General features: G+C 38.3%; 1 protein-coding gene across 2 annotated transcripts in view; it reads left to right on the forward strand.

Moving 5' to 3' along the window:
* Nucleotides 1–105: 105 nt before the first annotated feature.
* MSH3 (mutS homolog 3) overlaps nt 106–16,747 on the forward strand; it is a 180,909-nt gene continuing 164,267 nt past the window's right edge. For both annotated transcript variants that reach the window (XM_082650995.1, XM_082650996.1), the window contains exons 1-3: nt 106–377; nt 1,594–1,714; nt 12,775–12,995. In XM_082650995.1, the coding sequence (XP_082507121.1) occupies nt 138–377; nt 1,594–1,714; nt 12,775–12,995 (582 nt within the window). In that variant the 5' untranslated portion in view covers nt 106–137. The remainder of the gene's footprint in view (nt 378–1,593; nt 1,715–12,774; nt 12,996–16,747) is intronic.

Raw genomic sequence — 16,747 nt, forward strand, 5'->3', positions numbered from 1 at the left:
CCGCCCTCGTCCCGCCCCCCGCCCCGGCGCACTGCAGGGTTGCGACGTGCTCGCGCCCGCAGACGCCCTGGGAACGGCGGCCGCGGGCTCGCGCTCCCAGCTCGACCTGCTGCAGGGCTGTGGCTGCGTGCTCCGCGATGTCGCGCCGGAAGCCGGTGTCTGGTGGCGCCGCTCCCGCCGGCCCAGGCCCTGCAAGGCAGGCGGTTTTGAGCAGATTCTTCCAGTCTACGGGAAGCCTGAAATCCACCTCCTCCGCAACGGGTACAGCCGAGAAGGCGGATCCTGACTCTGACTCCGCAGCGCCCCTAGCGGCCACTCTCCCGCCTCAGTTGCCGCCACACGTGGTGGGTTCGGTCCAGGGCGGGGCGGGGCCATCGGTGAGTGGGCGCGACCATACGGCCGGGGGCGGTGCTTGTGGGTGGAGCTGGACGAGGCGGGGACTGTGCGCGAGAATATGCGAGATGGCTGGGCCAGGCGGGAAAGGGGCGGGGCTCAAGAAGGAGAAAGAGGGAAGAGGCAGGGCAGCATCCGTCCTAGGTGCAGTTCAGACATTTTAGGGTAATATTACACTTGGGGTAATAGATTTGAGGCTAAGGTCACACCGGCTCTTAATGGCAGACCGCTCATTCTGATGCGGTTAGAGTCAAAGGATACATATTTTAATCTCCATTCTCTCCCCTCCCCCCCGTTTTTTTTCTGGATTGAGGGTTGAAGAGGAGCATTATTTATTATTTGTATGTGTTTGGTTAGCTGACTAGACGAAAACTGCCGTTAAATCTCTAGTTTTTAAGGCTGCAACAGCCTTGCTTAGTATTTCAAGCGTTTACGGGTCAAAGTCATGTGCAGTTCCCTGGTGACTGTACCCCTTGTAGTTCAGGTTATAAAGTCTGATACACAATTTGGGTGGATAAAGTTTCTTAAGATGATACAGATGTGATGGCTAGTTGTTGTATGCTTCCTGTTGCTTCAAAATCTTGTTCCCTTCATTTATGTTTCTTCCATAGATGATTGTTCCTCTCCTGTCTTTGTTTTTTGACCATAGCCTATATTTTCATGAATTCACCAAGATTTTATTTTATGCCTACCATTTAGAGGTTATTTGGTGAAGGACTTAAGTTTTTGACAGGTTTTCTGCCAGCATATAGTCCATAATCTTGTGGCATTTTCAGTGGTGAACATAAATCAAGTTTGAATGTGAAACAGTTAAATGACAATTAACATTTCAAAAATGATACTGTTTTAAATTATCTGTCTAAATTCAACTTTTCTAAATATTAGGTTTTTTTCTTAAAGGTATTCTATTTAACATAGGTAAGTAGGGTGATTCATAATCTGAGATAGGAGAAGACTGATCGAGTGAAGAAAAGTAGCAGCCTTGGTTCTAATTCTAGGAGGGCTTGAGGTGCTGAGGCTCATGACTTGCCAGTCTCCACCTTGTCTTTGAAGATGGTAAAACAGTTCACCCATAACTCTAAACAGATGATTCTATGAAGGGTGGATGGCAAGAACTTTGCTGTCATTCAGAAGTAAGGTTTAAATTATTTTGCATACATCAAGTTTTGAGATTAGAGATAATATCATTTTCTAACATAGGTTGCAGAAATCGATAGGAGTAAGAAGAGACCACTGGAGAGTGATGGGCCTGTTAAAAAGAAAGCAAAGAAAGTCCAAGAAAAGGAAGAAGGAAGTGATTCAGTAATGTCTGGGAACGCTGGTGAGTTCTGGGGCAATTTTTCTTCATTCTTACAAGTAATGACTCTGATATTCTCACATTCTCCTGAGGGCAGAGGAGACTGTTGGAGTATTGGGCCATTTTTTCCTTTGTGGAGAAAGGTCTCCATTGTGCTTGAGTAGACTAGCCCCTTCATAAGGGGTGGTGTGGGTAAGAGGTTGGGGGAGTGGAGGTAAGAGATGGAGTTCTGCAATTTGGCTGTAGTTCTCCCAATTTTCTCTCTTATTCCCTCTAGCAAATTTTTGTCTTGATTATAAAAGTAAAACGTTCTTGTTATAAAAATTTCAAACAATACAGAAATGTAGAAGGTGGACAGTAAAAGACCTCATAATCTCTCCCTTTCAGTAAGGGCTACTGCTAATTTTTGGGGGTGCTGTACATTCTTCCAGGTTTTTCTGTTTATACACATCTATATGTACTCAAATAGACCCCAAAATAAGTTAACTAATAATAATATTTTATAAATTATATTATACTATATATACTAATTTGCAACTGTTTTTTTCCACTTAGCAGAACATTTTGAACAATTTTCAATGTCAGGACATGTAGATCTACCCTGTCCTTTTTAATCATGGAGCTGCTTTTTCTGTATGCTAAAGGGTTTTGGGTAAAACCACTATTCCTGAGCTGTTGGACTTCTAGGGGAGGTATTGGATACAGATGGTTGAGCAGATTTTTCTCTAGTTTTTGGCCTCAGACAATTTGTGATAGGGGAGGACAGAAAATGCTTCTTTCTTCATTATCCCCAGGAATTTAGGTAAAGAAAACGAGACAAAACCAAAAAAAAAAAAAAAAAAAGTTTCTATTTAGTGGATCAAGAGGTAAAGTTTGGATTTAGGGTTAACATGAAAGCCTTAGTATGAAATAACTATAGAAATGGAGACGTATGGTTAAAGAGAAGGATAAATCTGATGATACCCTTTTTCTCCTCCTACCTGAAGGGGCCATGACGAGAGGCATGACTTGACAGAATTTGCATTTTCTAGGGTTTCATTACTCTACATAGATCTGATCTATTCAGTTTTTCAGTAAATTCGTCAAGCTGTTAATGAACCCTCTGTTTGCCTGCCATTGCTGTACAGGTTTTTGTAGTTCTTTTATTCTTCCAAACAACCCTTGCTGTCCTCCAGTGATAGGTGAGGTTGAGGGTTACCACACTTAAGTAACTTTTCCAGGCACCCAGGGGAGCTGAGGTGGAAAAGGGGCAACAGACTTGGAATGTTTTGAAATAAGACCTTTGCTACTTGGTAAAAATCACACTCAGGAAGAAGAAAGAGCTTTCCCCAGTCGAACGCTGGGTGATTGCTCCACCTCGGGTTTTTTTTTTTTTTTTAAATAACAGATTATTAAGATATAATCACATGTTATACAATTCACCCTTTACCATGTACAATTCAATGACTTTCAGTATATTCACAGAATTGTGCAGCCCTCATTAAGTCAATTTTAGAGCATTTTCATCACCCTCAAAGGAAACTCAGTACCCAAATAGCAGTCACTTCCCATTTTCCCCAAGCAGCGCCCCCCTCACCGACCTAAGCAGCCACGAATCTATTTTCTGTCTATAGATTTGTCTATTCTGAACATGTCATATAAATAGAATCATACAGTATGTGGCCTTTTTGTCTGATTTCTTTCACTTAGCCTAATGTTTCTAAGGTTCATCCATGTTGCAGCATGTATCAGTACCTCCTTCCTTTCAAAAGTTGTTTTGATTTGATTTCTTTTTATTGTGGTAAAGTACACAGAACATAAAATTTTCATCTTAACCATTTTTAAGTGTACAGTTCAATTAAGTGCATTCATAATTTTGTACAACCATTACCTCCATCCATCTCTAGAATTCTTTTTGTCTTGCAGAATTGAAACTCTATAGCCATTAAATAATAGCTCCACATTCCCTCCTCCCCCAGTCCCTGGCCATCAACATTCTACTTTCCATGATTTTGAGTACTCTAAATTACATCATTCCTTTTTATTGTTGAATAATATGCCATTATATGGATCCACTTCAGTTCTTAATTCTTCAATTTATAAGCTCATTTTTATACCTAGGATCCACAGGGGAAGGAAGCTTTTATACTCACAAGGAAACTTGATACATTTGAAAAGTGATTTAAATATGTGTTTTGAAAACAAATTGAATAATAATAAAAAGGTAAAACGTACATTTGAAAAGAAATTCAAATATATATCTCTAAAAGAAGAGAAGTCACAGGAAACTAGGTAAAGTATATATTAGAAAAGTCCTATATTTAAGAAGAAAGGGAGTCATAGTATTCCTTGAAAGGTTCTTAACCTTTAACATTTGTGACATCAAGGTGTTTTTGGTGTTTTTTAATTATGGTGTTGATTTCCCTAATATGTCTTTTTTCCTCTGGCTGCTTTTACGATTTTGTATTTATCACTCGTTTGCCCACATTTGATTTTTTTTTTTTTAACATCTTTATTGGGGTATAATTGCTTTACAATGGTGTGTTAGTTTCTGCTTTATAACAAAGTGAATCAGTTATACATATACATATGTTCCCATATCTCTTCCCTCTTGCATCTTCCTCCCTCCCACCCTCCCAATCCCAGCCCTCCAGGCAGTCACAAAGCACCGAGCTGATCTCCCTGTGCCATGCGGCTGCTTCCCACTAGCTATCTACCTTACGTTTGGTAGTGTATATATGTCCATGCCTCTCTCTCGCTTTGTCACAGCTCACCCTTCCCCCTCCCCATATCCTCAAGTCCATTCTCCAGTAGGTCTGTGTCTTTATTCCTGTCTTACCCCTAGGTTCTTCATGACATTTTTTTTCCTTAAATTCCATATATATGTGTTAGCATACGGTGTTTGTCTTTCTCTTTCTGACTTACTTCACTTTGTATGACAGACTCTGAGTCTATCCACCTCATTACAAATAGCTCAATTTCGTTTCTTTTTATGGCTGAGTAATATTCCATTGTATATATGTGCCACATCTTCTTTATCCATTCATCTGATGATGGGCATTTAGGTTGTTTCCATCTCCGGGCTATTGTAAATAGAGCTGAAATGAACATTTTGGTACATGACTCTTTTTGAATTATGGTTTTCTCAGGGTATATGCCCAGTAGTGGGATTGCTGGGTCGTATGGTAGTTCTATTTGTAGTTTTTTAAGGAACCTCCATCCTGTTCTCCATAGTGGCTGTACCAATTCACATTCCCACCAGCAGTGCAGGAGTGTTCCCTTTTCTCCACACCCTCTCCAGCATTTATTGTTTCTAGATTTTTTGATGATGGCCATTCTGACTGGTGTGAGATGATATCTCATTGTAGTTTTGATTTGCATTTCCCTAATGATTAATGATGTTGAGCATTCTTTCATGTGTTTGTTGGCAATCTGTATATCTTCTTTGGAGAAATGTCTAGGTCTTCTGCCCATTTTTGGATTGGGTTGTTTGTTTTTTTGTTATTGAGCTGCATGAGCTGCTTGTAAATTTTGGAAATTAATCCTTTGTCAGTTGCTTCATTTGCAAATATTTTCTCCCATTCTGAGGGTTGTCTTTTGGTCTTGTTTATGGTTTCCTTTGCTTTGCAAAAGCTTTGAAGTTTCATTAGGTCCCATTTGCCACATTTGATTTTGATGAGCCTTAGTCTAGTATTTAAAAAAATTCTTATTTCTTCATTAATCTTTATCCTGTTTGGAGTTCATTTAAAGCTTCTTGGGTTCCATCAGTTTATAGTTTTCATCAAATTTGGAAGAATTTTTTGGCCACTTTTTTCTCAAAATTTTTTTCTGTCTCTTCCCTTTCTCTTCTTCTGAGAGTTTATTAATAGGGATGCTAGATTACTTAACATTATCCCTCAAATAAGGAAGCTCTTTTCATTTATTTTCCAGTATTATTTCCCCTTCTGCTTCATTTTGGATTGATTCTCCTGCTGTATTTTCAAGTTCAGTGATATTTTTTTCCAGTAGTATCTAATATGATATAAATTTAATTCAGTGAAATGTTCAGTTCAGATATTGTATATTTCATCTCTAGAAGTTCTGTATTGTTCTTTTTAAAAAACATCCCATTTTTCTATGTGAATTGTATTTCAGTAAAGCTGTTACCAAACAAAAACCTTCCATTCTGCTCCTCTTTATTTTTTCCTTTTCATTTTTCATTATATGGAACATGTTTATAATATGTGTTTTCATGTCCTTATATGCTAATTCTGTCATCTCTATCATTTCTGGTTTGGTACACCTTGACTGATTTTTCTACTTTTTGCATGTTTAGTAATTAATTATTTGGATTGTGTTTTGTATTTTTGTTTTTTAAATTTATTTATTTTTGGCTGCGTTGGGTCTTCATTGCTGCGTGTGGGCGCGGGGGCTACTCTTCCTTGCTGTGTGTGTGCTTCTCATTGCGGTGGCTTCTCTTGTTGCAAAGCACGGGCTCTGGGCACGTGGGCTTCAGTAGTTGTGGTGTGTGGGCTCAGTAGTTGTGACTCACGGGCTCTAGAACGCAGGCTCAGTAGTTGTGGTGCACGGGCTTCGTTGCTTCACAGCATGTGGGATCTTCCTGGACCAGGGATGGAACCCCTGTGCCCTGCATCGGCAGGTGGACTCCCAACCACTGCGCCACCAGGGAAGTCCTGATAATAAGTATTTTGAACTTTGTGTTGTCGTGTGCTGGGATTTGTGTTTCTTTAAAGAATGTTGAATTTTGTTCTGTCAAGTAGTTAAATTCCTTGTGGATCAGTTTGATCTTTTTAGGGATTGTTTTTAAGCTTTGGAAGAGAAGGTCTAGAGTAGCCCCGTTCTTAAGCCCTGACTTTTCTAGAGTTGGGAAAGGATGGATAGTTGCAATAGCACACCATTATATAGTATTTACACCATAAAGAGACAATACATGTTAATAATCTTTAGATTATAGACAATAGTAAAATGTAATAAAAGTTTTAGGAAGCAATGAGGCCTGAGTATTTATTACCTTTGTTTTTTGTTTTTTTTAAGTAGATAATTGGGGTAGGATTTTTTATTAATTAATTATTATTATTATTTATTTTTGCTGTGTTGGGTCTTCGTTTCTGTGCGAGGGCTTTCTCTAGTTGTGGTGAGCGGGGGCCACTCTTCATCGCGGTGCGCGGGCCTTTCACTATCGCGGCCTCTCTTGTTGCGGAGCACAGGCTCCAAACGCGCAGGCTCAGTATCTGTGGCTCACGGGCCTAGCTGCTCTGCAGCAGCATGTGGGATCCTCCCAGACCAGGGCTCGATCCTCCCAGACCAGGGCTTGAACCAGTGTCCCCAGCATTAGCAAGCAGATTCTCAACCACTGCACCACCAGGGAAGCCCTCTGTTACCTTTGTTTTTAATGTAATTCATTTAATTGTAAGTTTATATACTGTAACATAATAGCTGTGTTTTACAACTGGCTCACAAAGTTCTTGAAGATTTCACTTACCAGTATGAGCTGACTCCCTTGTCTCTCTGTGTGGGCTAATTTTAGCTTCCTCATAGCAGTGGTGGCTGGTTTCCAAGAATGAGTATCTGTGAGAGAGAGCCAGACGGAAGCTGTATTGTCTTTCACAGTCTAGCTTTGGAAGTTATATAGTGTCACTTCTGCCATACTCTGTTGGTTGAATTAGTTACAAAGGCCTGTGTGGGTTCAAGGGGAAGGAACATGGATTCCACCTTTCAGTGCAGGAGTGTCAGCATCACATAGGAAAAACATATGGGATGGAATATATATATGTCTGGCTACGTTTGGTAAATAAAATCTCCCCAGATTCAGACTTGACTTTTTGTTATTATTCTTACTTTAATTACAGATAAACAGTGTAGAACTCTGTCTCAAATGCATTTTGATAAATACAAATATCCATTATCTTAATACTATATAAATGTGGACTTTCCAAAATCAAAGATATTATAAAATATAGCCAGAGTATATAAAAATAAGATACAATTTTTTAAAAAGACCCGGGAAATGTATCAGATATTATACCTTTAAACCATATGCAGGAAGTTCAAATTGAAATCTGACTTAAATTCATTTTTTCCAGTTTACCCTAGACCATTTTATAAAAGACATCGATTAATATTTATAATTATTACACACTGCAATTAATATCCTAACATAAAGCTGCTTAGTTATTTAAAATATTTTTTTAATTGACGTATAGTTGATTTACAATGTTGTGTTAGATTCCGGTGTACAGCAAAGTGATTCAGTCAGACATATATTTTTTTTTTTTTGGATTTTTTTCCCTTATAGGTTATTACAAAATATTGAGTATAGTTCCCTTGCTATACAGTAGGTCCTCATTGTTTATCTGTTTTATATATAGTAGTTTGTATCTGCTAATCCCAAACTCCTAATTTATCCACACCGTGGCCCCCCCACCCCTGGCCTTTCCCCTTTGGTAACCATAAGTTTGTTTTCTAACACTGTGAATCTGTTTCTGTTTTTGTAAATAAGTTCATTTGTATCACATTTTAGATTCCACATATAAGTGATATCATATGATAAAAGATTTTGTCTGACTTACTTCACTTAGTATGATAATCTCTAGCTCCATCCATGTTGCTGCTAATGGCATTCTTTTTTTTTTTTTTTTTATGGCTGAGTATAAAGCTACTTAGTTTTCGTGAAAAAATCAAAATTTTTCATGGAATCAAATATGCCATTCCCCAAATTCCCATTTTTGCATTCTGTAATGATTGCCTATTATACCGGGTAAAAAATTTTATCCAGCAAACTTTCCATTTTCATTTTATGCTCTTAAAAAAAGAATCACCTTTTGACGTTTAAAACAACATGCCCCAATTTGGAATGAATATTTAAAAACAAGGGCACTAAGATTAAAAAATAAGTCTTTTAAAAGAAGAAGTTCTGCCCTTTACCTGGGTTTCTGTTGTTAGACAAGATTTGAAACTGCCTCTTAAATCTATTTATTTTTCTTTTTAAGACTCTCCTCCTTGACTTGTGTCTTATTTTTATCTGCCTAAGCTTAAATATCTTCTTTTGAGCTTAAACCCTCGAAAACATTGGGTGTAATTTATCTTCCCAAAAGAGAATTCTTGAGACCCTGAGATCTATGAACATGGATTTGTTGATGTTTTTAATTCATTATAGATGTTTAACACATGTAGAGAATCATAAGCTTGATAAATTTCACAAACCGAAGTCACCTATATAACCATCACTTAGATCAAGAAACTATATTACTAGGACCCCCGGAAACCTCTCTGTGCTCCCTCCCACTGGCAACCCCTTCCCCCCACCAAGGATAACCACTATCCTGACTTCAGTATAGATTGGTTTTGCCTGAACATTGTGTTTAATTCAACTGATTTAAAATATGTTTGTAATATTCCAGAGGTTTTTCTTTTTTTCCTTTTTTTAAGATGAATTATTTTATCTGTAAAACAGATTCTTATACAGATTAAAAAAAATCTGTTTATAGTGGCACATATTTTTATTTCAGCATCTACTCTGCTTCCTTCTAGATTAAAATTCTTTATTTAAAATATGATAATTCTTCTACCTCCTTGATCCTTCCTAACCTAGGCCTAGAGGAGGAAGCCTGAGTAGAGAAAGTAACTATTATGTATTTACATTTTATGGTACACAAAAAATTAAAGCTCAAACAGTGAAGGTGTTAATTCAGTGAAAGATTTTTACTGAGAAGTTTTTGGCCTATTTAACGTGTTGGGACAGCAACCGATGGCCTTATTTCTAGGGTATATCCTCTTAAGGGCTCAGAGACTTTAGTGATAATGCTGGCAAGTCTTAATCTCATATTGTGGCAATTTGATAGTTCATTTCATGGCATCTTCAGAAAAGGAAATAGTATAAGTGAGGTTTTAAGTATAGGAGCAGAATATGGAGGTTGTTAAGGTTTATTGGGGTACTGTTAAACTAAAACAGGAGAACAGCCAATTATTTTACCAGCAAAATGGATTTATCTGGGAGCAGGTAAGAACTGCAATTTAGGACATGCAACTCTGGCAAACCACATGCAAGTTCAGCAAGGCAAAGGAGAGGAAACTCTTTTATAGAGGAGAAGAGGAATTTGGGAGGGTCATTGGAGGAAACTGGGAGTTCAAAGTATAGTGGCTTTTCTTTGGCTGAGTTGTGACAGTCTCTCATTGGTTGTACTGTTGCCAGGCAAGGAGAAAATCTTCCTCCTGCTGGTGGTAGTAAGCTAGTGTCACTTTTATAGGGGATGCAAGGTAAGTCTCTTCCTGTTGGGATCTGTATTGATGCTGGGTAGTATGTCCAGGAGAGCTCTCCCTGCTGGCCTCCCAACTCCATTTTAGGAGGTTTCCCTTTTAATTTTCATAGTACTCAGTTTTCCATGAGCCAGGTTTTGCACAGTAGTTACAGTCTTCCTCAAGGCCTAATTGAGGGACTGGTGCCTATATCTGTGTCCCTTCTCAGACATGAGGGTTTCGTAGCTCTTGGGGGCTTTGCACTTGAGAAGCCTTCCAATTTAGTTTTTTTCATTGAGGGCCTTATGAGGTGTTAGAATCTCTCTTAGGTATCTGTGAGGAAGGCAATGAAAGATTTTGGTTTTCCTGTGTAAGCTTCATTCTTCCCACAGATAACATGTTCATATTTCCCCCTGGTTTTCTTTTAGATGGCTCAAGATTTGATGGTCCTAGGAGCATTAAGAAAAAATTGTAATTTTGGGTAATCGCTTGTGTACCAGTTCTTTCTCTTATTTTAGAATTCAGGAATCATAATGGCTTGATAGAAATGAACAAGTGTGGGACACCTTCTTTCCTAACTCTTGAGCTGTGGTGCACTCGTAGAAAGTCATTGTAGCCTAAGGATGAAAGATGGCTACACAGAAAAAGGAGAGAAAAAACTTTAAGAGATGTGGAAGGGTAGCAGAGAGGTTGTACAGAAGCATGGGCTCAATCCAGGATCTTTCTGAACCGACAAAAACCTTTCTGTATTGAGCATAACTCAAGGATGGAGCTTCAAGGTGGAATCTTCCTTGGCAGTGGTGAGAGTAGGGTAGGGTAGGGAAGGATGGTAAGGAGGAGGGCAAGAAACTGAGCAATCAAGGGCTCTTACCACATGCACGCTAAGTCCTTGCTGCACATCCAGCTGAGCAAACCCTGAAGTTTGTGGAAATAAGGCCTAGACATGGAATTTTTTGAAATATGAACTTTACTGTTTACTTAAAAAAATAAATAATGGGAAGAAAAGAGCAGAGCGTTCACTAGCTAGAAGAGTCTCTGGCTACTTCACCTTAGTTTTTAACACTTCAGTTTTAGATATTCTTTTTTCACATGAGTGCAATTCTGAGACTTATACCCCACTCCCATCACGGGAAAGTTTTTTTGAATCGATAGGGGGAAGTCCTTATATAATATAAAAACTTACACTATATGTTTGAAGAGTGATTCAAGTATACATCCTGAAAAGGGGAGAATAACAGTAAACAAGATGAATATACACATTTGAAAAGAGATTTCAAATATACATTTTTCTAGCTACAAGGTTAACAGGAGACAGGATAAAGTATAGATCTAAAAAGAGGTTTGCATATTAATATGAAAATATTTAAACTTTTAGAAATGAACAAAACCCAACTCTTGCCCTCAGAGTGTTTTTGCTTTAATGGGAAAGTAAGAGATAATAAATGCAGTCCCAGTTTCTTTATATTAAATAATAATTACCTAATAGTATTGCTCTAAAGGGTGAAAAGATGTATTCTGGCATATAGTAGATACCCAGTACATGATAGTTTCCCTTATTTTATGGGTTGCTTGCTTATTAATAACTGCTAATTGGCAGAGTGTGATAAGTGCTGTAGAGAGATGCGATCTTGTTATAGGAACATAGAGAAAGAAAAGATGACTTTAAACTGGGAGAATTAGCAGAATTTCATGAAAAAGTAGTTTTGAGATGGGTCTGGACGAAGTGAGTACAATTTGCCATGTGGAAATTGGGGTCAAGGGCATTCTGGGGAGAAAGAATAGCATGAGCAAAGCTGTGGAGGCAGGAAGGCACATGTCCTGGGGGTGGTTTCCTTGGTGAATTCCTGGTGTCAGTATCTTTAGGTCTTTCCCATGGAGCTGGTCAGTTTCCCCAGTCCAGAGTCTTGTGAGCTCCTGCCTGGAGAGAGAACTCTGGCTGCCTGTGTTCTGGGAGCTGGTGAGAAGAGGCTGGTTTCTCCACATACAGTAAGCCTGTATTCCCATCATTCTTATGGCTCAGGCACAGTACTGCGTCTCACCTGTGCCTGTGTTGCCTTTTCCAGAGAAATCTCCAGTCTTCTTCTGAGGTAGAAGGAGGACAGTTACCCTTGAGTTTGGAGTGGGGTAGGGGTCTAGGGATTAAATTGTTTTGAACCAGTTCTGTTTATTTTAGAACCTCCCTTTTTTCCATTTCCAGAGCTACTGGTACCCTGATTCTTGAGACATTTAATAAGTATTTTGTGTTCTAAGTAGGATTAGTTCCTGGTTTTATATATTACTGATTTAGGATTTAGCTTTCAGGTATGCTAAATTGGTTATTGCTTATCCATTTATCCTTCTAGCTTCAGATATTTTGTTTGCAGTTGTCACCTCTTCTTTTCTGTCTGCCCTGTTGTAGTTTTTTTTTTTTTTTGAATCCTTTTCCCCCTTTTATTTTTTATTTATTTATTTATTTATTTTGCTGTATGTGGGCCTCACTGTTGTGGCCTCTCCCGTTGCGGAGCACGGGCTCCGGACGCGCAGGCTCAGCGGCCATGGCTCACGGGCCCAGCTGCTCCGCGGCATGTGGGATCTTCCTGGACCGGGGCATGAACCCTTGTCCCCTGCATTAGCAGGCGGACTCTCAACCACTGCGCCACCAGGGAAGCCCCTGTTGTAGTTTTTAATGGGGTTTCAGGACCAAGTGAAATTAGATCTATGTTTCAATATGCCATCTTCACCCTGAACCCGAGGTTTCTTTATTTCCTTATCACAGTATAGTTAGATTCATTGCTTTAGTGAGAAGCTCCCTCTTTAAAAATCCTATGCTAATTATGAATTGACATAATGAGATAAAATACTATTGTTATATTTTCTTCTGACTTGCTAAGAGCCAAAGAAACATCTGAGGACCAGGATTGTTTTAAAGTCTCTGGAAAAATTGAAAGAATTCTGCTGCGATTCTGCCCTTCCTCAAAATAGAGTCCAGACAGAGTCTCTTCAGAAGAGATTTGCAGTTCTGCCAAAATGTACTGATTTTGATGATATCGATCTTCTACGTGCAAAGAATGCAGTTTCTTCTGAAGATTCCAAATCTCAAACTAGTCAAAAGGTATGTAACTCTTATATAGATGAATATCCAGTTACTTAGAACTGTAGGTTCTCACGTGCCATTAGGTTTGTGGGTTCACTCAGGGCACTGGTTCCCAAACTTGGCTGATCATCCAAATGAGCTGAGGGAGCTTTTGCTTTTTAGTTTTTTGTTTTTAAATTCCTGGAGATTGTGATTTACTATGTATTAAGGCAGGATGAATTAGTTTTATTAAAACAACAGAAAACCAAGAAAACCTCCCAGCAGATTCTGATATACAGCCTGGATTAGGAGCCACTGACTTGGGGGGATTCTTTATTAATAATTAATACAAGCACAGTTTCTTATAGTCCTCCTTATAGTTTCCATGATTAGTCTGGAAAATCACAGTGAATAATTTGTAGAGATGTTTTGAGGTTTTTAGTTGAAAGCTTGGCTGATATAATAAATTCAGAGTTTAACCAAACGTATATGGCTTCCTTACTTCTTCCACTGTTCGGTGATTATTAGTATTTTTCACCATTGCAAAATCAGGGAATTTAACTCTTGATCCATCATTGAAATCTATTATAAATCAGAATTAGTGGTTCTCAGCCCAGCTTTAAATTAGAATCACCTTACTGTCATAATTTTGTATGGTGACAGTTAGTTATTGGACTTATGATCACTTCATAATGTATTTGACTATCAGATCACTATGTTGTACACCTGAAACTAACGTAATATTGTATGTCAACTATACGTCAATAAAATAAAATACCGATAGTAAGAACCCTTCTTCAGAATCATGTTTAGTTAGTTTTCATGAAAAACTGGGCATGGATATCGTTTAAAAGCTCTCATTTTAATGTGTAGCCATGATCGAAAACCATGGAGTTAGAGAACTAGTTCTTTACTTTTTTTTATGAGTCATTTAAATCTAATGAAAACTATGGATTTGTTACTCAGAAAAATACTCAGACCAACACAATTTTGTATCTAATTTTCAGAAGTTCACACTCCTTCCCACAAAGTCCAGATTCATGAACTCCTCCTTCAGCCAGGCCGTAAGATCCATTGACTTATTTTACATCATCAGAAAAGAAGTTGCTTTGTTTTCATTTTTAATCTTTTTTTAGTACTTAGAAGCAGTTCACCTGAGTGTAGTGGTCATAAAGTATAGAGGTCAAAAAGTTTGTCTGTGTATGTTCACTTTATTAATTGGAGAATTTATCCTAGGGTCTCATGAGATTTACTGTTGGTTTATACATAAAATGACCAACTTGGCATTTCTGATTCACAGCACATTAGAAGTAACCAGTTAGAAGGGACACCGAGAAATAGGTCCTGAAAGTCCCATTTTATTATTCTCATCATCCTCAATTGTCAAGACAAAGTTAAATTGAGTTCAGAATGCTGTCTCTGGGAATATGAAAAAGAGTATATCTGAGAAATATTTTCACCCAAATGGTGGGGAAAAAAAGTTGCTTAATACTCAAGTATTCAGATTGACTTGTTTATTCATATCCCGTATGCTTAAAACTATTTGCTGGATTCCTACTTTCATTCCCTATATGAATAAGGTATAAAGTAAGAACTTTCTTTTTCCAGGAAATATATTTTTTTAAGTATTCATTAAGTTTTGCAATATGTGGTTTTCTTGAATTTTAGATAACAGTCATGGAAACGAAGTAGAAAATCCATCATAATTAAAAGCAAATGCATTCTCCAACCTGGTATATTGACCCACTTTTCTCCTGCCCTACCTGTCCATACCTTACCAGATCTCATTGCTGATCTTTGGAGGTTTGCTTGGCTTCGCTATTCAGATAAACTGTGTCTCTACCTGCTACTCCAGCTAAGCTGAATTTTTTAAACCTTTAGCAACTGCAACTGTAAAGAACGTGTTTCTGGGCTTTCCTTGTACTGCGGTCCCCTCCCTGGGCCATATAAGACATTTCTCTTTCTCTCTTCTCTGCCTCTGCTGGTCACTAGTCTTTTAGGCCATATTTTTAATCTCAGGGGTAGCTGGTAAGTTTTTAGATGTTGGCAGTGACCCAGTGACAGTTAATTAGAAGCTGGATTTATCCTTTTGACAAAAATAATCAATAGTCAATCTAAGAAAGAAGTGAAAAATTTTATTTGAGCCAACCTGAGGATTATAACCCAGGAGGTAGTCTCTCAGAGAGCTCTGAGAACTGTTCCAAAGAAGTAAAGGGCGGGGAGGCCAGCATATGTGTGATTTTGGTAAAGGGGGTATGTGCACTCAAGCACACATCTCGGTAGAAGGTTGCTGCTAGTCACAAGGAACAGACATCTTAGTTAATGATTTTAGTGCTTTTCTAAGTATGGGATGATGCAAGAATCCAGGTTTATAAAAAAATTTCTCCTGAAAATATCTATCTGAGGGCAAATTTCACAAAGAGCCTCATCCTGATCTTCCTGAATTCCTTTCAGGGTGTAATATAGGTCAGCAACCACAGTAGCTAATGACTTCATTCTTGTAGAATTGGTTGATGGGCAAACAGTCTTTATTTTATAATCGGTTCCCTTTCGGTCTTAATTTCAACCAAGGTTTGGGAGGCATTTTGTGATCAATTTGTCCTATGGCGCTAGGAATACTCATTCTCAGGTCAGGCAAGGATTTTGTTGATAGGCCACCCACTGTGCTGTTCCTGGACTAGGCCCTGTTCACAGTAGCCGAGAGCCTCTGAACCACCTGTCTTATAGTCTGTTATGGTCTAGAAAATGATTCTCTCTTGTTGATTCTTCCCATATCTAGAGTTACACTATTAAAATCACTGATCATATAGGACTGTATATTTTGTCAATTGTTTTAAGTCGCCTAATCATTAATTTTATTGGAGGCTCAGTCATACATTTGATAACGCAAGAAACAATTATATTATAAAATAGGCAGAATACAAGTAATATAGCTAGTAACGTTAATAAGGTCATAAGTAAGTATTTAAACTAAGAAGACTTCCATTAGGTGCCCAGTGTCTCCCCAGGTCGTCTGACCGGTATGTTATGCACCAATGGCTATCTTTAAGGGAAATGGTATGTTGGCATTGTATATAAAGTTCCCCATAGATGTCTGTGTGTACGAGGCGAGTGGGTGGGTCATCGTGACCCCTTAAAGGATTGAGAAAGAAATGTTAGTTTCCAAGGAGTTATAAGGCTGGCACCAGAAGGAGGAAAATTGATCTTCATGGTTGAGCAGGTATTTCTGCTAAACCTAAGCATAAGGCAGATAGATGCACAATGCACACTGAAGGGGAGGGAGGGGCCCAAAATGGGGAGAGAAAAATTTTATGTTTAGATTTTTCTTGCCTTTTCTTAAAATATGAATTTTTATGTCATCAATTGTACAGATTTGTTTCATTTGACCTTAATAAGTCTCAGAAGCAAGGAATTCGCTCTAAGCTGTGAACTGGATTTAATTATGGTTTTCATATAGACAGGTGGATATCAGGAATACTAATGTTGAAAATGTAACCTTGTGCTTTATGCTTTCCAAAAGCTGTTTCTCATCTCTCTTTACCAAACAAATTGTGATTCTTTCTTGGAATAAAGATTATGGAACATACTATCTTTTAGACTGTACTTGGAAATTTAAACGTTAAGTGCAGGTTTAGCTGCTGGCATGCTTGTTGAAAGTGGTTTTGCCTTACCGCTGAGGGAGACAGATCGATGCCTGATGACTTTTTGTGCCTTATATATCTGGAAATAAAGAAAAGAAAATGGTTAATTATAATTGGTTTAATGAAATCCAATTTAAAGAGAAGTATAGA

The sequence above is a fragment of the Grampus griseus genome, assembly GCF_964374135.1.
Source record: "Grampus griseus genome assembly, chromosome: 3".
Classification (NCBI taxonomy): domain Eukaryota; kingdom Metazoa; phylum Chordata; class Mammalia; order Artiodactyla; family Delphinidae; genus Grampus; species Grampus griseus.